This window comes from Centropristis striata, chromosome 22, assembly GCF_030273125.1.
Source record: "Centropristis striata isolate RG_2023a ecotype Rhode Island chromosome 22, C.striata_1.0, whole genome shotgun sequence".
Taxonomy (NCBI): Eukaryota; Metazoa; Chordata; class Actinopteri; order Perciformes; family Serranidae; genus Centropristis; species Centropristis striata.
This window is the reverse complement of record NC_081538.1, coordinates 29940924-29963561: the sequence shown is the minus strand read 5'-3', so window position 1 is coordinate 29963561 and position 22638 is coordinate 29940924. Positions and strand designations below refer to the sequence as shown.

The window sequence follows — 22638 nt, the reverse complement described above, 5'->3', positions numbered from 1 at the left end:
GATTGACTGAGGACTGTTCAAGTGTCTGGCTCATATAAATGTTTTTGGACTCAACACTTCATTTAATCGTCTGGACAGATAAAGATTATTCTGCTCTCTGTTCGGCCCCTCGGATGTGTCCTCAGACCCTTCGGGGGTTCTGATCCCCAGGTTGGGACCCAACATCTGGGCTGTTTCCACTACCGGACAATACCCAGAATGAGGCATTTAGTCCGTAATTAAAAGTAATCTTCTTCTTCTTCTTCTAATTTGAATATGAGCAGTCTGGATCCAGCTTTTGTGGGACTTTTTTCGTCCCTGTAGAAGAGCAGGGTCATTTTTCTCACCTGAAAACAGCCTGGTTGCTGATTGGATAGAACGCTAAGCAGGATGTGACGTAGTACTCTACATGACAACAACACACGCCATTTTTAAAAGCCGGCGAAGCAGTGCTCACTACTTAGCAAATTTAGCGACTTTTCAGACCCCCAGTGACTCCTTCTTACTCTTCTTAACGAACCGCTAAGAAGAGCCGCCGTTAGCAACAGTTAGCTCTGTAGCAGTACAGTGTGTATGTGCTAACAGGCTAACAGTTAGCTCTGTAGCAGTACAGTGTGTATGTGCTAACAGGCTAAGAGTTAGCTAAGTAGCAGTACAGTGTGTATGTGCTAACAGGCTAACAGTTAGCTCTGTAGCAATACAGTGTGTATGTGCTAACAGGCTAAGAGTTAGCTAAGTAGCAGTACAGTGTGTATGTGCTAACAGGCTAACAGTTAGCTCTGTAGCAGTACAGTGTGTATGTGCTAACAGGCTAACAGTTAGCTCTGTAGCAGTACAGTGTGTATGTGCTAACAGGCTAACAGTTAGCTCTGTAGCAGTACAGTGTGTATGTGCTAACAGGCTAACAGTTAGCTCTGTAGCAGTACAGTGTGTATGTGCTAACAGGCTAACAGTTAGCTCTGTAGCAGTACAGTGTGTACGTGCTAACAGGCTAACAGTTAGCTCTGTAGCAGTTCAGTGTGTATGTGCTAACAGGCTAACAGTTAGCTCTGTAGCAGTACAGTGTGTATGTGCTAACAGGCTAACAGTTAGCTCTGTAGCAGTGCAGTGTGTATGTGCTAACAGGCTAACAGTTAGCTCTGTAGCAGTACAGTGTGTGTGTGCTGCTGCTGCAGGAGGTGTTCACTTAGCGATCTCTGTTTGTTTACAACAAGCACCAGACACTCTGTGTACAGTTAGTGATGCAGGTTAATTCACCATCACTATGTTTATGATCAGCAGAGACTCTGTGCATAATTAGCCATGCTGCTTTCAGCTGCTGACGTTGTGCACAGTTAGCGAAAACCAAACGTCCCCTCCAGAGTCTCTAAACCCCTCTGAGGACGTTAGAGGGCGTGGCCTGAGACTTTCCCCTTAGTTGAAAAACTGAGCTCTAAAAGACAGTTTGAGGTCACTTGAGGTGTGTTTCTGTGGTTTGATGGTGGAGCTGACGGAGCAGGTGATGTACGGCTCTCATCAGGTCTGGTTGTGCTGATGCTGGTGCTGTTAATATTTATAGGATGGAGAGGCTGAGAGGAAGTGTTGAGGTGTTAAATGTCCTCAGAGGGCCCAGAGTCGGCAGCTTCCTGATCCACCACAGCAGCTGCTCTGTTACTGTCGGCTGGAGCCAGACGCAGCAGAAACGGAGGAATAAGAAGCAAGAAGCTGAACTCATTACTAACTTTCTTAATGATTATGACAAAAATTATCAAGTTATCAACATTATTTTGGTCAAAATGATGAGAAAGATTATTAAATATGAGGCTCGTATCGACCGTAAATCATTCTTCCCTCTCACATTAACAAAAAATACCTCTCACATTCACCGTTTTAAAAATAAACGTCATTACTCACTGACTGTGCAAACATTATGCATTTATTTTTTTAAATTTATTTTAAATGTCCTTTTAACAGTTAATTGTGTTTAAATTTAAATACAATAAACAAAGTAAAAAAAACATACTATGTACATTTGTTACATGTTGATGTGAAAACTTGTATAATTTTTACTTAAGTGTAATTTCAAATGCAGTACTTTTACTTTTTGAATTGCAATATGGAAAATAAATAAATAACCTGTGTTAAAACAATTACATATACAGTAATAGATACAATTAAAAGGCCTAAAAAACTAACATGTTTTATTATTATTTTTTATATCTTTTTTTTATTTTATTTTTTTTCTATTTTTGTTGCAGACTTACTCTAACTTAAACACTGGTTATATTGCAACACAGCTCTTGAAAAAAACAGGAAAAAAACTGTTATTTTCATCTGTCAAATACATTTTGTATGTAAAATCTAAATAAAAGTGAATAAATTCAGGGCAGTAAAAAGTAGAATACCTCCTCCTGTCATGTGGTGGATTAGAACTATAAAGTTACATAAACTGGATATAATAAAGTACAAAACTAAGTGAGTAAATATAGATTTCCATCAGTGGGTGAAGCAGGTGAAAGCAGTGGAAGTGTTTGTTTCATTGGGAGAAGTGTTGTGATATTAACGAGGTCGATACGTGTCTGAGAGAGTCGCTGAATATTCATTTATTATAAAGAACGAGTGGTCTGACTCAGACAGTGTGTGAGTGTGTGAGTGTGTGAGTGTGTGTGAGTGTGTGTGTGTGTGTGTGTGTGTGTTTGTGTGATTTATGAATGAAGGATTAAAGAGGGAGGACGTCTGACAGGAAGGACAAACCGACATCGTTATAACGTCCACGTAGCGTCTCTCTGTCTGTCTGTCGACCTTTTTAATTCGTTCTGTCTTTGTTTGTCTTGTTTCCAGACTGAACGTTAGTTAGAAACTGTCTCACCTCATAAAACGTCTCTGTGTTATTTGTGAAGCAGCTTATTGAGGCTGGAGAGTCTTTAAGCTGTATTCTGCCTGACGACCAGCAGGCAGAATACAGTGTATATTACAAATATTAACCATAAAATGGACGTTAAATATATATATAAATTTGATTTTTTACGGTATAATTTATATATATAAATATATATATATATATATATATAAATAAATATATATATATATATATATATATATATATATATTACAAATATTAATCATAAATGGATGTTAAATATATATATGAAATATATTTTTTTTTAATTTAATTGCTTAATGGTCTTTCATTTTAAATTACAGTGAATTCTCTGTAAAAAAAAAATTAAAAAAATTTAAAATCATATTGCTGAATGTAAAATTAGGGCAAATTTCGGTTTCCTTACAGCAAAACTTAAATTGTTGAAACAAAAAACTGTAAAAACTCACTTACCATCATATTGAAGTAAAAAAAAAAAAAAACTTAAGTTTTTCTACATATATATATATTTTAAAATATAGATATTTACTGTTTATTATCTGTATTTTTAAATAAATTATCTGTAAAATAACTTACAATTGTTACAGTTAAAAGTTTTTATAGTTACTGTTATTAATTAAATTTTAAATTATTAAAAAATGAAAAAATAATTATCATTAAATTAGAAATGAATTATTTAAATTTAACCACATGGCCACATGTGAAATATAAAAAAGATGGCCAAATATTCACATATATTGTTAATGTAAAAATACCTCAAAATCTTAATATTTTAAGGAAATATCACACACCGCTCAAGTTATTTCTATAACAACCATTAATACTAATAAATATAATAAAACTAACTATTAATAACCCAACAAAAAACATTTTTTTCTTAAACTACAGCTAGTTTTTGTGTTTGTAGATGAGACACAATTACAATAAAATCAATAAATATATAAATAAATGAATGAATGCGATAAGAAGTAAATAAAAACTGCAGTCGTTTTGAAGATAAAATGTTTTTATTTAAAGTCTCTATCAGGCACTATAGTTCATGTCGTGGTTAGAACATGTTGAAGCGGCTACCGGGTCACAGATTAATACAGAAACTACAAGAATCATCATCAAAAACCATAAATAACAGACATTTCCCTTCAGGTCATAAATCAGAGTTACAGTTTGATTAACTCATGAATCAGAATATTAACTAGAAGATCATTAAAAACCAAAAACATGTCAGAAAGTGAATAAAGTTGCTACAGCAGGTCAGCGTTATGGCTTCAGATAGAAATACATAAAAATATTCTAATAACTCACAATAATGCTACAGAGAAGCTACGTTTCTTTGGAGGATTCAACAGAAAATAAATAAATAAGAACCACAAGATGTTTTTACTGTTTACAATCCTGAAATATCAGCAGGAACAAAGTTAATAACTTCATATTCAGCTTTCTTTTTGTTTTACTTTCTTCTGATTAAAAAAGTTGCTTTTTTCCATCAAAAAAAAGGAAAATAATGAGAAACTTTCTCAAACTATTGATTTAATATCGTAAAAAATAAAGAGCTGGTTGGCACAGGTAATGTATATTTTGTGTATTTTTAATTTTTAGAGATTAAAAAATATTTTGGAAGATGATGCTAAAACCTTCTATATATAAATACATTTACAATAAATAAAATCATGAAGAAAATACATAAATAAATGTGCAATACTCTGGTATGGCCTGGTAATAATACGGTATCCATACTGTTTTTTTTTGTTTAATATTTTAACTAATAATATTGTCTTATTAGAATATAATAGAATTTTTGATTCTGAGATAAATCAATTAAAATAATATTTAAAATAAACATAAATGAATACATTAAACATAAATAAAAGTGAAACTTAATATTAAATTATATATATATATATATATATATATATATAAAAACATTTACATTTTTTTGGATTAAAAGAAAAACATGGGCAGATATTCTATCATGTTTTCTGGTTCTTGTTTATAATAAATGTTATAATTTTTGCGGCAAAATTTGGCATTTTAAACTACAACAAACAAATGTAAATTTTTTTATTATAATTTAAATAAATAAATGAATGGATAAATAAACAAATTAATAAATAAAAAAAATATATATGTTAAATTAAATTAAATACATTCTAAATTAAATTAAATTAAATAATTATTAAAGCTCCTGGTTAGAAAAAATGTGGAAATTGTGCCAACCAACTCTCCACTTTAATTGGTCAAAACTCAAATAAAAAAATTCTAATTATGAACATTTTCTGCATAAAATCAAACTGAAACAGAACAATGAAACATTTTACCTTCATGAGAAATAATAAACAGAAAGTTTTACATTCAGTTTGTTTCAGTGAAACTTTCTTTAAAGACGAAACAAAAACCACAAAACCTGCTGAGAAACATCTGAACCTGAGAGGAAAAGATGTATTTACAACAACAACGACGACAACAACAACAACAAGGACGACAACAACAACAACAACAACAACACGACACCGACGAGGACGGAGCAGCGCAGTAAGTCGGCCTGCAGCTGTTGCTAAGCAACCTGAGGCTCGTTTTAGACCGGAGGAAGAAATTTGGAGAGTTGAAGATGAAAAACTGATGATGATGAATCATGATCTGATCTATAGATAACTGCTGCTGAGGAGCCTCAACACTCTCATAATAATAATAATAATAATAATAATATAATAATACAAGCAGTCAGAGGAAGGCAGCACAATAATCTGTACAGAAAGTTTTAGTGCATTAAAGAGTGAAACAGTGAAGCTGCTACAGAGAACAGAGAGTTTAATACTTTCAGCTGATAAAATCAAATAAAAACTAATATTTTTTGCCTTATTGCTTCTCTAAAAACACAGAAAAATAGTTAGAAGCAGCTTCAGACGGAGATAAAACTCTTCAGAGAACCAGAGACAGTTTTTTTAATGCAAAAATCTAAATTAATAATCTGTAATCTGTCTTTAAATGAAGCAGCATGGAAATAAAATAATAAATAAATAAATGTTCTTTGTGTCTGCAGCATGTGGAGGACAGAAGCTGCCAAAATTAATTAAATAAATCTTCATAAATTATTAATTATTAAGAAAAATGCAAAGGGAAATAATTCAGAATAAATCTGCAAAACTTTGGTTTATTCAATAATATCACATTTTGATTAATATTCCTATTTCTTATTTATTTATTTTCTTAACTTCATTTTTGGCATTATTATTATTTTTTAGCAGTGTTGCAATATATTGTAATATAGCTTTTATAGATTTCTTTTATATTTTTATACATATATGTTTTTGTTATATTTGTTATTATACGTCACTTACTCGTACATACTTATTTCTGTAAAAGAATAATTAATGGCATTTTAAATGAATTAAAAAATAATGCAAAAATAAATAAATATATTTAAAATAAATAAATACATTAATTAATGTAAAACATGGAGAAAATGCAAAGGGAAATGCTTTTTTAAATATTTTTATATATTTCATATCTCTATTTATGTCTTTACGTTAATACCAAAAAATACATCTAAAATAATAAATAAATAAATAAATAAATTTATAATAAAATACAGAAATATATGTGTAATACTCTGGCATTTATAAACAATTATACTATACATTTTAACTAATATTCCTATTTTCTATTTATTTAGTTAATTAATTTCACCAATAAAGTATTTCTGATTCCAAAATAAACACATTATAAAAACAAATTTAAAATAAACGCAAAATAAATAAATAAATACAAGAAAAAAAAATGAAAGTAAATAATATTAAATATTTAAACATTTACTTAATATTAAATAGGAAATTAAATAAATTGGAAAAATAAGTAAATATATATAAAGAAGTAAAATTAAAGCAAAAATATCAATTTGTCTCACATTTATATTAATTCATTTACTGGCTACATTTATTTTTAATACTATTTTTGGTTCATTTAAGGGCATATTCATTAAATCAAGTCACTTATTTATGTATTTTTTTTATTTTGGCAGCTTCCATCCTCTATTTAAGGAATAAATAAAAATCAATAATATATTTGGCAGAATTTTGTGATATTTTTCCTCTTTACCAGAACATTTAAATGACCTGATATTTATTTTAGCTCTGATTATTTCCTGCCTCTCGAGTCTCTCGAGTCTCGTCTGTAAACATCCTGCCGGTTCAAAGCGCCGTGACATCATCGTCACTAACGACCCTCTGATGACTCACAACACATAAATAAATAATCAAGATCAATTATTAAAATTTACCTCCAATAAAAATCAACTAAAATTTAATATCACATTTTTCTGAATACTTTTATATTTTTCTCCTTTTCACTTTTCACTGTTTTCCTTGTTGTTTACATGCAGAACCGGAAAAAAATAAATAAAAATTAAAATAAATAAATACATTTACACTTAATAAATCAATCAAAAAAACATTTAAAATAAACATGAATAAATACAATAAAATAAATAAAAGTTCATATTAAATAGGAAAGTAAATACAATTGAAATATATATAAAAATAATAATAATTAAATAAATAAAAAATAAAATAAATGCATTTACCTGCAGCCTTGAGGTTGATGTTTATTTCTGGAGGGATTTGGAATCATTTGGGAGGATTTTTAACACTTTTTATGTGCAAGTTTAAAGTTTAACACATCATTTATCTGTCAGCTGGACTAATAAATGAATAAATAAATCCTAAAAACCTGCAAAAAAATGCCTAGAAACGGTCTATGTCATGCTGTTCTGTTGGAATTATTCTGTACATGGTCCCTGGTGTAAATTAAATATAATATAAACTAAATAAATGATTTTTTTCTGGAAGAATCGGTGGATCAGAGACTCTGTTACTTTACATTTCTGGCTACTGGGACTCAGAGGGAGAAATACTGTAATAGAAGAAGAGCTACAGAAGACTTCAGTCCAGTTTTTGTGGTTTTAAGCACTTTTCCTGACACGTAATTCATCTTGGCAGCGATGTCGTCGTCACGGCAACGACTCGAGATCAGAATCCAGCCGACAGATCCAGTAAAAACCAGACAGAAAAGTGTTGAAACCTGCAGCAGCGCGTCGGTTTCTCCTCAGATCTCAGATCTAATATCTGCTGGTTCAACTCTCCAGATAATCCCGACGTCTCGGACCGTTTCTAGTGTTCTCGGTCTCGGCGCCGCACCGGCACGGCGAACAGCGGCAGGGTCCGTGTCGGCGACGACAGCTCCGCCTCAGAGTTCGTGGCGAGGCAGGGGTCGTGCTCCGCCTTGTTGCCGCGGCGATCCGAGGGCCCGGCGGCGGCGGCGGCGGAGGGGGCGGAGCCCGACAGGTCCTGACACACCTCGTAGGAGCACTTCCTCTTCTGCAGCGCCTCGGCACGCACGGCCAGCGAGCGCGCGCAGACGGTCAGCAGCACGATGAGCGTCCCCAGCAGCAGAGAAACCATCGGCCACAGGACGCAGTGCAGCAGCACCGACGTGTCGTGGGAACGCCGCCACAGCACGTCGTCGGGTCTGAAACACGGGACACAAACACAGTGACAACACGATCTACAGTTTAACAGTTTATACTCATTATTATCAGACGCTTTTACTTTGAAATCTTTTTGCTGCAGCACTTCCTGCTTGTATTTCACATTAAAAGACTGTCGGAGAAAGAGAAGCACTGTATGGAGCTTTTTTTTTTGTCATTTTCTTTCTTTTTTTGTCATTTTGTGGATTTTTTTGTAATTTTGTGTAATTTTTTGTGTAATTTTTTGTCATTTTTGGGATCATTTCGTGACTTTTATTTTGGTAATTTGGTGTCTTTTTTGTCATTTTGTGTGTTTTTGTCATTTTGTGCTTTTTATGGGTAAGTTTGTGTATCTTTTGTACTTTTGTATCTTTTTTTGGTAATTTTGTGTAAATTTTTTGGGTGATTTTGTGTCTTTTATTTTGGTAATTTTGAGTCTTTTTTTGGGGTAATTTTGTGGATTTTTTTAGTAATTTTGTGTCTTTTTCATTTTTATTTTGTGTGTTTTTTCGTCTTTTTTGTAATTTTGTGTCTTTTTTAAAATCATCTTTTGTCTGTTTTTTGTCATTTTTGTAATTTTTTGTAAATTTTGTAATTTTTTGGTCATATTTAAACTCTTGTCTCTTTTTTGGATTTGTTATATTACTCTTAAATGAGAATCTACAGAGTGAGAAAGCTGCTTTTACTTTGGATACTTGATCTATAATTTGATGATAATAATTCTGAACTCTTTGATTTCAGGACTCTAACTCGTCCTCTCAGCTTTGATGTTTCTATCTTTACTTTTACTTTTTCCACCACAGAAATCAAACTGACAGAAAAATAAAAGAGAAAGACTTTTTCACAGAAACAAACTTGAAATGATTGAAACTGACGAGCGAGACGTGAAGCTGCTGCAGAGTTTCTATTCTGAGAAACTTCATTAAAAATGATTCACAGGTAATAAACCAGCTGCTGCTCAACACAAACACTGAGATCCTGCAAAGAACAAACATATATCAATAAATAAATACATAAATAAAATATAAATTAGACCGATATAAATACATCATGTTGTGCTCTTCTAAAACCCTGCAGAAAACAACTAAACATGTATTAAATATGAAAATAAATAAATAAATAAAAATACATTTGATCAAAATAAATGTGAATATGTTGTAACGACCAAATAAACTTCTATTTTTTTTATTATTCTTCAATATTTTTAGTATTAACAAGTTATTTTACATTTTTTAAAATTATTTAAAATTATTTTTTATTATCAACAAGTACTTTTGCTTTTTATTTTTTTTACTATTTTTTTTTTACTAACAATACTTTTACTTTTTTTTAATTAACAATACTTTTACTGTTTTTTTTACTAACAAGTAGTTTTACTTTTTTGTTATCATTTCAAATAATTTTTATTTATTTATTTTTACAATGTATTTTCTATTTATTCAGAAACAAATAATATTCATACTTATATATAATAATACCTTTATTGATCGACTTAAAAAAGAAATAAGAAATCTGAATTATTTAAATGTGTTCATTTATTTCATAAATCATTTTAATTTAGTTTTTTAATCAATTTCAGAACCAGAAATAGTTAGTTATTCTGTTATGTGCTATAACAAATGAAAACAATTGAATTACTAATTTGTAGAGATTTACATAAAATAAGATACTGCACATAATAAAAATAAAATGAAAATATCATTGTACTCAAAGTGTGTCACCTCTAAAAAAACTTGTCTTTTATATTGGTAATTTTGTGTCTTTTATTTTGGTGATTGAGTATCTTTTGGGGGTAAGTTTGTGTCTTTTTTGTAATTGTGTGTTTTTGTCATTTTTTCCTTTTTTAGGTAATTTTGTGTAATTCTTTTGGTAATTTTGTGTCTTTTTTGTAATTATGTGTATTTTTTCTTTTGTCACTTTTTTCTTTTTTAGTCATTTTTTTAGTCATTTTTGTTTTTTTTTGGTAATTGTTGGGTAATTTTGTGTCTTTTATTTTGGTGATTTTGAGTAATTTTTGGGGTAATTAGGTAAAGAAAACAACTAAAAACTATTTTATTTTCTGTAACAATAATTCCCAGACCTCTCCCTCCTCTGTCCTGGTTTCTAACTGGGTGATTGTGTTTCTTTGTGTCATAAATCTCTCTGACGTCTGTAATCTCCTGCAGCTGCTGCTGGTGAAAATTGAGTTTTAAAGTGAAGCGTGTTTGGGGTCAGAGGTCACTGAGTTGTCTGTCAGACAGAGGTCAGAGTGTGAACGTCTCCTGATAGGTGAGGTCTCACCTGCGCTGCTGGTTGAAGAAGCAGGTGAAGGCCTGGCTGCTGACCTCCTTGGTGAAGTAATCCTCCCACCACAGGACGCTGTCCCGGTTCTTCTGGTTGTCTCGCTCACAGGGGGGGACGTACGAGCACTGAGGGGACACAGAGAGACACAGGGACACTTTAACACAGCAATCAGTAAATCAGCTGGGAGAATTATTATTACTGGCTTCCAACTATTAAAAACCAAAGTGAAGTGAAACCAAAGAGGAATTTCCACTCAGTGGATAATAAAGTTTTCATATTCATATTCGTATCAAGATAAAATTATTATTATTCCACATTCTGTTTTATAATGATAATCTTGTTTTGCTTCGATTGAAATATGTTCAATATATTCTACGAAATCTATTAATAATATTTGAATATAATTAATAATTTGTAGTTTTCATTTGTAGTTCAGGTTGTGGCAGTGCACTACAACATATGTAATTTTATCGTATTTATTTTTATTTATTATTTTTAAATACTGACTATATGTTTAGTAGTAACTACGTATTTGATCATATTTATTTGGATTTATTTTTTAAAGATTTAATATTTGTTTGGTTTTAGTGCTAGGGTTACATTTGATGTTATTAAGGGTTTTTTTTTAATATATTTTTTTATTTATTATGGGGTTGGGGTTTATTTATTTATTTATTTTTACATTCATTTGTTTTTCAATAAATGCATCATGTTTCCAAAGCCTTATTTTGTTTTAATTTATTTATTTTATTAATAACGATTATTCATGTTTAGTAGTTTTCAGTGGGTGCACTAATGTGACAACATAATTGATAATATTTGTTAAATAAAAATTTATTTTTAGTATTTATTTTTCGCATGACATATTTAAATGTATATCTATAAATTATTATTATTATTATTTATTTTTTTAATACTCTTTTAAATTGCTAATCTTCAAGTTGAAGAAAATTTCAGTATTATTATTAAAGCAGGCATGTTATCAGTATTATTATTATTTCTTTAAGTTTAATGGATGCATCTTTTAAAAATAGTTTATTGTAAGGCGACCTTGGGAGTCCTGAAAGGCGCCTATAAATAAAATGCAATATTATTAATATTATTATTATCCTGTCTCCAAAGTCAATAAGTATTATATTACTATTAAATACTATTAAACGATCAAATAAAATGGGATTATTATTATTATTTTTCTCCCTGAACCAACAGCAGCTGAAGAGTTAAATCTCTGAACACGACATATTATAGTTTAATCCCTCTGATCTGATCGATGCGTCTCTCTGTTGTTCTCCAGGATGATGAAGTGATTACTCAGCGGGCGGCGCCGTGATGAGGTCACAACACGGGGACAACTCTGATCCTGATTGGCTCAGAGGGGGTCCGCACAGCGCCCTTCTTCTTCTACTGTTTAGACTTTAGTTTCAGCTCCCAAACATATAAACTCTCTGTCTCACACACACACACACACACACACACACACACACACACACACACACACACACACACACACACACACACACACACACACACACACACACACACACACACACACACACACACACACACACACCTCGTGGCAGGAGGCTGATTGGTGCCTGGCCTGGCTGGTTGCTATGGTGACGGTGTGATTGCTACAGAGGGGGGGGCGTTCAACCTAAAACTACATTTCAGCTCAACACGATGAAGGAAAAATTACATCAGAGAGTGAAAGATGAGACAATAAAACTCCCAGAGCAGCAACAACAACTGACAGGAAATCTATAAAAGTTTCTGACTTCCTGTCTCCACTGAAGACGTCGATCTTTAAACACAAATATGTAGTTTTAGTTTAAAAACAAAGGTTCACTAAGTTTCTAAAAATAATGAAGTTTTACTCAAACCAACAGAAGGAAATAGTGTATTTGTTGGGGACTATTTTCAGTCGTGAATGAATCCACATTTAGTGAATATTTAGGCTCCTCTTTACAGACATGCCCACTTTATGCTGATACGATGCAGTTTTGGACAAGAAACCATGCAGTAAATGTGTTATTTTGTCCTCTTGTATGTGAGTGACTGCATCCTGGGATGCCTAAACTAATAACATGCCCACTGTGTATAAAGTGGGCATGTTATCAGCATAAAGTGGGCATGTTATCAGTATAAAGTGGACATGTTATCAGTATAAAGTGGGCATGTTATCAGTATAAAGTTGGCATGTTATTAGCATAAAGTTGGCATGTTATTAGTATAAAGTGTGCATGTTATCAGTATAAAGTGGGCATGTTATCAGCATAAAGTTGGCATGTTATTAGTATAAAGTGGGCATGTTATCAGTATAAAGTGGGCATGTTATCAGCATAAAGTTGGCATGTTATTAGTATAAAGTGGGCATGTTATCAGTATAAAGTGGGCATGTTATCAGCATAAAGTGGGCATGTTATCAGTATAAAGTGGAGATGTTATCAGTATAAAGTGGGCATGTTATCAGTATAAAGTTGACATGTTATTAGTATAAAGTGGGCATGTTATCAGCATAAAGTTGGCATGTTATTAGTATAAAGTGTGCATGTTATCAGTATAAAGTGGGCATGTTATCAGCATAAAGTTGGCATGTTATTAGTATAAAGTGGACATGTTATCAGTATAAAGTGGGCATGTTATCAGCATAAAGTGGACATGTTATCAGTATAAAGTGGACATGTTATCAGTATAAAGTGGGCATGTTATCAGCATAAAGTGGACATGTTATCAGTATAAAATGGGCATGTTATCAGTATAAAGTGGGTATGTTATTAGTATAAAATGGGCATGTTATCAGCATAAAGTGGACATGTTATCAGTATAAAGTGGGCATGTTATCAGCATAAAGTTGGCATGTTATCAGCATAAAGTGGACATGTTATCAGTATAAAGTGGGCATGTTATCAGCATAAAGTGGGCATGTTATTAGTATAAAGTGGGCATGTTATGAGTATAAAGTGAGCATGTTGTCAGCATAAAGTTGGCATGTTATTAGTACAAAGTGGGCATGTTATGAGTATAAAGTGGGCATGTTATCAGCATGCCCACTTTATGCTCATAACAGTCAGTGTTTCTCCTGCAGTAAAATGTGTTATTGTGTCCTATTGGATGTTTGTCTTTGTGCATCCTGGGGTCCCTAAACAGTCTGTGAGCTGCATAAATCGGGTCTGAGTGTAAAGCTGAGACTCTTGTGGATTCTGTGATGATGTCACTCTCTGCAGTGACAGCTACTACATCTCTCTCCTGACATGTTTTATTGTCTCTCAGCTGTAAAAGTGATGCTGATGTTTTTATGATCAGATCAGAGGATTGTTTTTCTGTTTGATTGCATCTTGTGCAGATCAGTAAAGGTAGAGAGACCATCAGTCTCTCTCTCTCTCTCTCCCTCTCTCTCTCTCTCTCTTTCTCTCTTTCTCTCTCTCTCTCTCTCTCTCCATCCATTCATCCCTCAGCTCCATTCAATCACCCGGCCAATCAAACGCACCGCGCCCCGTGATGTCACAAGTGGGTCGCCCTGCCGGATGATTGCGGTTGCCATGCCAACAGGCCGAGGGGTACAATTATATGTGTACGTGTGTTTTAGTGTGTAATAAATGGCCCAAATGAGATCAATGTGGAGTGTGAGTGTGTGTGTGTGTGAGTGTGTGTATGTGTGTGTGTGTGTGAGTGAGTGTGTGTTGACATGTGGAGACGGCAGATGAACACACTGATCACCAGCTTTATAAAACGTTGTTTGACAGAGTTAATGTGCAAAAACACATAAAAGAAACATCTGGTTGAGGTATTTTCCCTGATTTCACATATAAATACATGATGATATCTTCTTATATATATCTATCTATTTTTACGATGTTTTTCTGTTGTGGACTATAAAACGATATATATAGCCACTTATTCTCTTATCATTCACTCTTTAACACTGTAAAGAAAAAAAAAGCTGTGGTTGCCAAAACCGTAAAATAAACTACAGTGAGTTGGTTTTCTACTGTAAATTTAAATGTAAATATCATCGAAAACTGTAATTTAGACTGAAAAGTCCCTTTATTTTTAGGGTAATTGTGTCCTTGTGACAATATGGTATTCCTCCATTAAATTTACATGAAAATTTTATATTTTTACAGTAAAACTGTGTTTTCTACATTATTTTTTCAACAGTTTGGTACCATTTCTTGATTTACGCTAATTAAAAGTTTAAGCTTTATTTCTGATGCAATTTAACAGTTTTTTACTGTAATTTCTACAAACATTTTTACAGTGTTTAGAGAATTGGTGGTTGTGGGCAGTGGATATTTAGGGGGAGATAGCAGGTCAACAGTAGACGTTACATAGAAGTTTTGATGTGAAAGCTGCAACCTGAAGATTAATCTGAGCTGCAGATGCAACATTATGACCCAACTTTTGAGTTGATATCGTTTGCTGCACAGATTTGGTAATAAATTTAGCCATTTTTTAAACTCAAGAATGGATAAAAATGAATAAAATTCCTCCAGAATCTCACATTCAGACATCAAGACCTTTAGAACAGCAGAGAAAAATCCACGCTGTGATTTGGTTTCAGAAACTTTTGACATTTTGTAGATTTCTGTATAAAATAATGAGATATTGTTTCAGCAGTTGTTTTGGTTGATACCATTTTTCGACACGTTTGGAGCTAAATTTTCTATTTTTTTTAGTCAAGAATGGATAAAAATGGTCAAAAATCAACAAAAATAAAACATTCCAACAGCAGAAGTTGAGAAACAGCAGATTAAATCCATGCTGTGATCTGACTTGGAGATTTTTTTTTGATATTTTGGAGATTTCTGCAAGAATTATGAGTTGCTGCATTTTTTAAGTTGATACTATTTGTTTGACGCATTTTGCTACTTTTTTTAAAGTCAAGAATGGATAAAAATGGTCAAAAATCCTCCAAATACGAGGTTAAGACAGCCAGACGTTGAGGAGCAGCAGAGAGAAAAATCCATTCTGTGATCTGACTTTTAAAAAGTTTCGACACTTTGGAGATTTCTGCAAGATTTATGATTTATGTCCAACAAGTTTTTTTTAGGTTTATACCATTTCTTCAACACATTCTGCTACTTTTTTAGACAAGAATCAATAAAAAAAAAGTCTAAAACTTCCTCCAGAATCTCACATTCAGACTCCAAGATGTTTAGAGCAGCAGAGGAAAATCCATGCTGTGATCTGGTTCAGAAACTTTTGATATTTTGTAGATTTTATTCACTGAGCTCCAGTTTCACTCACTGACATCATCAACATTGAGCTCATTGACTCTCGTCATCTTCATGATAATTTCTCCGTCAGATTAAATCATCAGTTAGATGTAAAACATGAAGATATTAAACATCCAGACTGTCTGCTGACATTATCAGAGAGAGGTGGCACACACACACACACACACACACACACACACACTGATTATCAATTCAAATAGATAATCAGGATGTGTGTGTGTGTGTGTGTGTGTGTGTGTGTGTGTGTCTACAGTGACCTGCTGCCTTCCTGTCTGACTCCACACAGATAAACAGATTAACACCAGGACACGTCCACCTGTCTGTCTGCCTGTCTGTCTGTCTGTCTCTCTGTCTGTCTGTCCGTCTCTCTCTCTCTCTGTCTGTCCTCCTGCCTGTCCTCCTGTCTGTCTGTCTGTCTGTCTGCCTGTCTGTCCGTCTGTCTGTCTGTCTCTCTCTCTCTCTGTCTGTCTGTCCTCCTGTCTGTCTGTCTGTCTGTCTGTCTGTCTGTCTGTCCTCCTGTCTGTCTGTCTGTCTGTCTGTCTGTCTGTCTGTCTGTCTGTCTCTCTGTCTGTCTGTCTGTCTGTCTGTCTGTCTGTCTCTCTCTCTCTCTGTCTGTCTGTCCTCCTGTCTGTCTGTCTGTCTGTCTGTCTGTCTGTCTGTCCTCCTGTCTGTCTGTCTGTCTGTCTGTCTGTCTGTCTGTGTGAACAGGACAGTGATGAATCAGCAGGTGTGTGTGTGTGTGTGTGTGTGTGTGTGTGTGTCGTCTCCAAAACAATCAGACAATTAAAACCTGCAGAAACACTGAATAAAACAGTTTCAAGTTAAAATGTTTCAATGTTTCTTTAATGCAGTCTGGCAGTTTGTCCTGGAGGAGCTGCAACTGCTGTTTAGAAAATCATAAAGTGACTTTTTATCCAACTCAAAATCCGTGGAATAGCCACGGAATCACTCAGATTTCCGTGAAACTGACACGGATTTCGCTACAATGCAAGTTAATGACAGTCATATCCCGTGGTTATTCCACGGATATTTGTTCCTATTGGTTTGTTCCAAGTCACGTGACTTTCAAGGTCCAAGAACAAAAAACATGGCGGACAGTTCTCTAATTTTTAGTGAAAAATCAATATTTTGACTTAGTTTCTGCATAAAAATGGATTTTGATCACATTTCTAGCGAGAAATATATGTTTTATTTTCTAAATATTCACTCAGTGAATGTACATAATCACTTTGTATGTTGGAATAGCCACGGGATATGACTGTCATTAACTTGCATTGTAGCCAAATCCGTGTCAGTTTCACGGAAATTTGAGTGATTCCGTGGCTATTCCACGGATTCCTGTGAGACCAGGTTATTATAGTTAACAAAAACTAACGAAATAACAAAAACTAGAATTGAAATTTTTTTTTCGTTAACTGAAATAAAAATAAAAACTAGAGTTTAAAAAAAAAAAAACGATAACTAACTGAAACTGTATTGTGTGGTTACAAAACTAACTAAAACTAACTAAAATTATAGTGAAAACGTCCTTAGTTTTCGTTTTTGTCAACTATTTTCATCCATAATTCAGTGTTTCTATTGGAACATGCAACACATGGTGAATATGAAATATGTTTACTGAGACTGGGATGTTTACACTAGAACCAAAATACAAAACACCCAGAACTGTAAGAGTTAATAACCTTATTGGGGCTGAGATGATAAACCAAAGGAAATAAAGGAAACATTTATTATGACCTCTTTGAATCTGGCACCCAACACATAGCCCATTACAAAAAAACTAAAACTAACACTAAAACTAATAAAAACTAAACTAAAACTAAGCTTTTTCAAAAAATTAAAACTAAACTAAAACTAGAAAACTCACTCTAAAAACTAACTAAAACTGATGAAAAATCCAAAACTATTATAACCTTGGTGAGACCATGTTCCAATCCCAATCCCCCTTTATTTGTTTCGCACATTTAAACAACACAAACGTCTCCAAAGTGCTGTACATAAAATCAACAATAAAACAAACAATTCCATACACCAATCAGCAATAAATAATAAGTGTATAAATCTAAAATGATGCCATGAATAAAACAATACAATCAAACAGATAAACATAGTAAAATAAAATAAAAGACGTAGTTAAAAGTAGTAAAATAAATAAAATAAATAAAAGACACAGAGGACCACAAAACTCACGCAGTGTTAAAAAGCCAAGGAATAAAAATGGGTCTTGAGACGAAAACATGCAACAGCTCCAAAAACATGAAGAGTAATCCTCAATAGAAACATCTGCACCGTGTGTGTGTGTGTGTGTGTGTGTGCGTGTGTGTGTGTGTGTGTTTGTACTTCCACACTGTTTAACCCATAAGAACCCAGACCTATTTATTCTTAAAGGAAAATTATGGGGGATATACCACAGACCGAGTGAACCACATAGAACACATTCCTAATGTTTTTTTTTTTTAATTCTACCCCTAAATGTCAAAGATCTGTGATATGACATATATGTTACATTGGGAAGTACATTATGGAAGTTATGTTTATGATATTTCTTGTTTTAAAATAAATAAACTAGACACCTTTTCTGCTTACAGAAACACAAATTTGCCTTTTTCTTTGCACCTCCACAACATTTATCAAAATTGTGACAGGATAGGATTATTTTTTGTTCATATTTGGTCAACTGTACTTAGATTAGAATTAGAATTGTTAAATGGGTTTAAACTTAGCCGAGTGACAAAAAATAAGCTTTTTGAAATTAGCTCTTTTTTTTAACGTGTGTGACTGTTTCCAGTCACACACACATTTTGTTGAAGTCACTTCTTGTCACAGTCAAACAGTCTTGCTGAGGGATTTAATGAGTTAAGGTGAAACATGAAGCTGAATATGGGAGATTATAGAACATTTAAAGTGTTAGTTACATGGGTGTCACCATAGGTTCCTATGGGTTAAACACATTTGAGTGACTGCTGGTTTAAAAATAAAGTGAGAGCCGAGCGGACACGGAGGCTCCTGGCTGGGCGGGGACCCACCGAGGGCCCCGACGTCCTGGAGCTCCACAAGCTCTGCCTCATTACAGGTAATTAGTTTAACACACACACACACACACACACACACAGGAACACACACACCATCATTACTGTCGTCATTCCTCACTGATTACATTATTTTTCCCCCTCTGCAGAAACACATGCTTTCATAAATTAATAACTCTTCCTGCTGACCTTTTCGTCTGATTTGTTGTGTTTCTGCTGCAGCGAGGACGTTCCTGCTGAACGATGAGCGAGGGGTCAGAGGTCACTGTTAATATTAAACTAACGTCGGGGAGCTAAAGGTGCGAGGTGTCAGTCAGCCGGGCGCCGCTGCCCTCTGGCTCCCCCGCCGCGCCTGTCATTTACATTTATAACATAATTAAGTCATAAACGAGGAAATTACTCGGCGAGTAATTGGCTGAGTGGAGCCGCCCACCTGCCTCCATCTCCTCCTCCTTCCTCTGCTGTTCTCTGACTCCTTCCTCTCTTCAACGTTTTAATCTATTCAAACTTGGGATTTACTGCAGAATTACTCTTTAAATGACAGGAACAAACTCCAGTGAATCTGATTTACAGAAGTGTCATTTCTGCTGCTGTTTGTATCAGAAAACTCCCAATGAATCTGCAGAGATTGATACAGTTGTTGATCAGTTGCTCCATGATCGCATCTCTTTCTGATTTAACTTATAGTATTGGAATATTTGTGCATTCTGGGGTCCCTAAACAGTCTAACATGCCCACTTTATGCTGATAACATGTCCAATTTATGCCGATAACATGCCCACTTTATGCTGGTAACATGTCCACTTTATGCAGATAAAATGTCCACTTTATGCAGATAACATGCCCACTTTATGCAAATAACATGCCCACTTTATACTGATAACATGTCCACTTTATGCAGATAACATGCCCACTTTATGCTGATAACATGCCCGCTTTATACTGATAACATACCCACTTTATGCAGATAACATGTCCACTTTACACTGATAACATGCCCACTTTATACTAATAACATAACCACTTTATACTGATAACATACCCACTTTATACTAATAACATGCCCACTTTATGCCAATAACACGCCCACTTTATGCTGATAACATACCCACTATATACTAATAACATGCCCACTTTATACTGATAACATACCCACTTTATACTAATAACATGCCCACTTTATGCCAATAACACGCCCACTTTATACTGATAACATACCCACTTTATACTAATAACATACCCACTTTATACTAATAAAATACCCACTTTATACTCATAACATGCCCAATTTATGCAGATAACAGTCAGTGTTTCTCCTGCAGTAACTGTGTTATTGTGTCCTCTTGTGTGTGAATCTTTGTGCATCCTGGGGTCCCTAAACAGTCTGTGAGCTGCATGAATCGGGTCTGACTGGAAAGCTGAGACTCTTGTAGATTCAATGAGCCCAAATGACCATTTTCAAAAAGGTCACTTGACCTCTGACCTCAAGATATTTTAATAAAAATGGGTTATCTGGGTACCCAGGAGTCTCCTCTTTACAGACATGCCAACTTTATGCTGTAAAATTAGTTATTTTGTCCTCTTGTATGTGAATATTTTTGCTTACTGCTGTCCCTTAACAGTCTGTGAGCTGCATAAATCGGGTAAGAAATCGGTGAAACGGCTCGTTTTTTGTTGCTAAACAATAATTTTTCTCTAAAGGTCTTGGAGTCTGAATTTGGGACTAGACTGGAGGGAGTTTTCACAAGTTTTATCCATTCCCGATATAGAAAAAATGGCAAAAATGAGTCCCAAATCTATGCAAAAAATAGTCCACTGCCATACAAAATACACAAATCTACTAAAATGGTCTTGATGTCTGAATGTGGGACTCTGGAGAGAATTTAAACATTTCATAAAACAACATATAACGCATAAAATGACAGCTACAGTGAGTCTCTGCAGCAAAACTAACAAAGATTTAATCTCCAAAAACATGAAGAGTAATCCTCAACATAAACATCTGCACAGTGTGTGTGTGTGTGTGTGTGTGTGACTTCTAAAGCCAAAACCAGCTTTACTTTGTTGTTCAGACTTCAGCACTTACAAATATTTTATGTGATGGACTCACACACACACACACACACACACACACACACACACACACACACACACACCTCAGGACGTTGACATTAGTTGCGGCCAGAGAAAAGCACTCTGGGAAAATATAGTGAGAGTCGTCCTGCTGTGTGTCTGTGTGTGTGTGTGTGTGTGTGTGGTGATGTAAAATACATCTGGGCACACACACTCTATTCAATCCATTTCTATTTTAATGGAGTTTGCCAAGCCGAGCTCCACTACATTAGTACGGTGTGTGTGTGTGTGTGTGTGTGTGTGTGTGTGTGTGTGTGTGTCTGTGTGTTACGTCTACATTTGACAGAGAGCCAGGGGACATTATGAGCTCAGAGACGTTTCTCTGCAAACAGGCTCACACAGAGAATACAAAACAACTTATTTATTTAATAAACAAGATGAAATATGATATAAACAAATAGTAATATTATTGTGCATTCTAATATTCTAATATATACATATACATAAATATGCCAATAAGTGTAATATATAGTCTACAAGAAATCTTGTGATGTGTTTTAAATTGTATATATTCTGTTTTTAACCCTCTAAAAGCCAACAACCGAGGTTTTAATGACATGTTTTCTTTGAAAAAACGCCAAAAAATCCAACGTTTTTCACAACAAGGAACTATAAACCCAGAAATTATTGTCAGATTATTAAATTTCTGATAATCTTTGAATGAGTCATGTGTGATGAACGTTTTTTGTTATAAAAAGTGACCAAAACGAAGCTTAAGTCGTCACTATTTGATTTCATCCAAATCACACTTTCACTCACATATTACACAGTAATTATCAATAATAATAATAATAATAATAATAATAATAATAATAATAATAATTCATCCTATAAAACAATAATTGATTATAAGCAGCCCGTCCACCAGTGTGCCAAACCCTTTTGGAAAAACACTGATTTGAAAACAGAAACTGACTGTGATGACATCATAACCATCATGATCCCACACAACTTCACCAAACTCGAGCTTTTGTCATTTTTTTGATTGCGAGACATTTAACTGCACAAAATCACATTTTAATAAAATAGTTTAGATTATTTGAATGAACTGTTTGATCTCACAGATCTCAGATATTAACTTGGCTGTTAGTGACAGGAATTATGTGCAAAACTACCAAAATAAGAGCGTGTATTTGACAGAACTTGTAATGTTCTTTTCACAGTTTTTAATCATAACTTTGCAGAGATTCATGTTTGGAGTTTGGAGACAAACACTGACCGTTTGTTTTCACACCTTCTGAATCCAATCACACACACACACACACACACACACACACACAGACAGAAGTTTGATCTGTTTGTCACGTTTTAATTAAAGCAGCAGATTTGAGTCGTTATCTGATGAGAAACACAAACGGCTTATCTGTCCCTGTTTAACACACACACACACACACACAAACACACATACACACACACACAGTAAAAACTGTCTGCTGGTCCATTTATTTTTGTCTCCGCGGTTCATTTTTTGTTCGTGTAGAGATGAAATGAACTCCTGACCCCAATAACGAGAGATGGTCCACGAGGTGTGTGTGTGTGTGTGTGTGTGTGTGTGTGTGTGTGTGTGTGTGTGTGTGTGTGTGTGTGTGTGTGTGTCTA

General features: G+C 34.0%; 1 protein-coding gene across 1 annotated transcript in view; it reads right to left on the bottom strand.

Annotated features, from left to right (window-relative positions):
- Positions 1-7729: 7729 nt before the first annotated feature.
- Positions 7730-22638, bottom strand: part of LOC131960779 (calcium-activated potassium channel subunit beta-4-like) — a 26250-nt gene continuing 11341 nt past the window's right edge. The window contains exons 3-4 of the mRNA XM_059326052.1: positions 10638-10765; positions 7730-8359 (exon numbers count right to left, since the gene is read on the bottom strand). Coding sequence (XP_059182035.1) covers positions 8002-8359; positions 10638-10765 — 486 coding nt within the window. The 3' untranslated portion in view covers positions 7730-8001. The remainder of the gene's footprint in view (positions 8360-10637; positions 10766-22638) is intronic.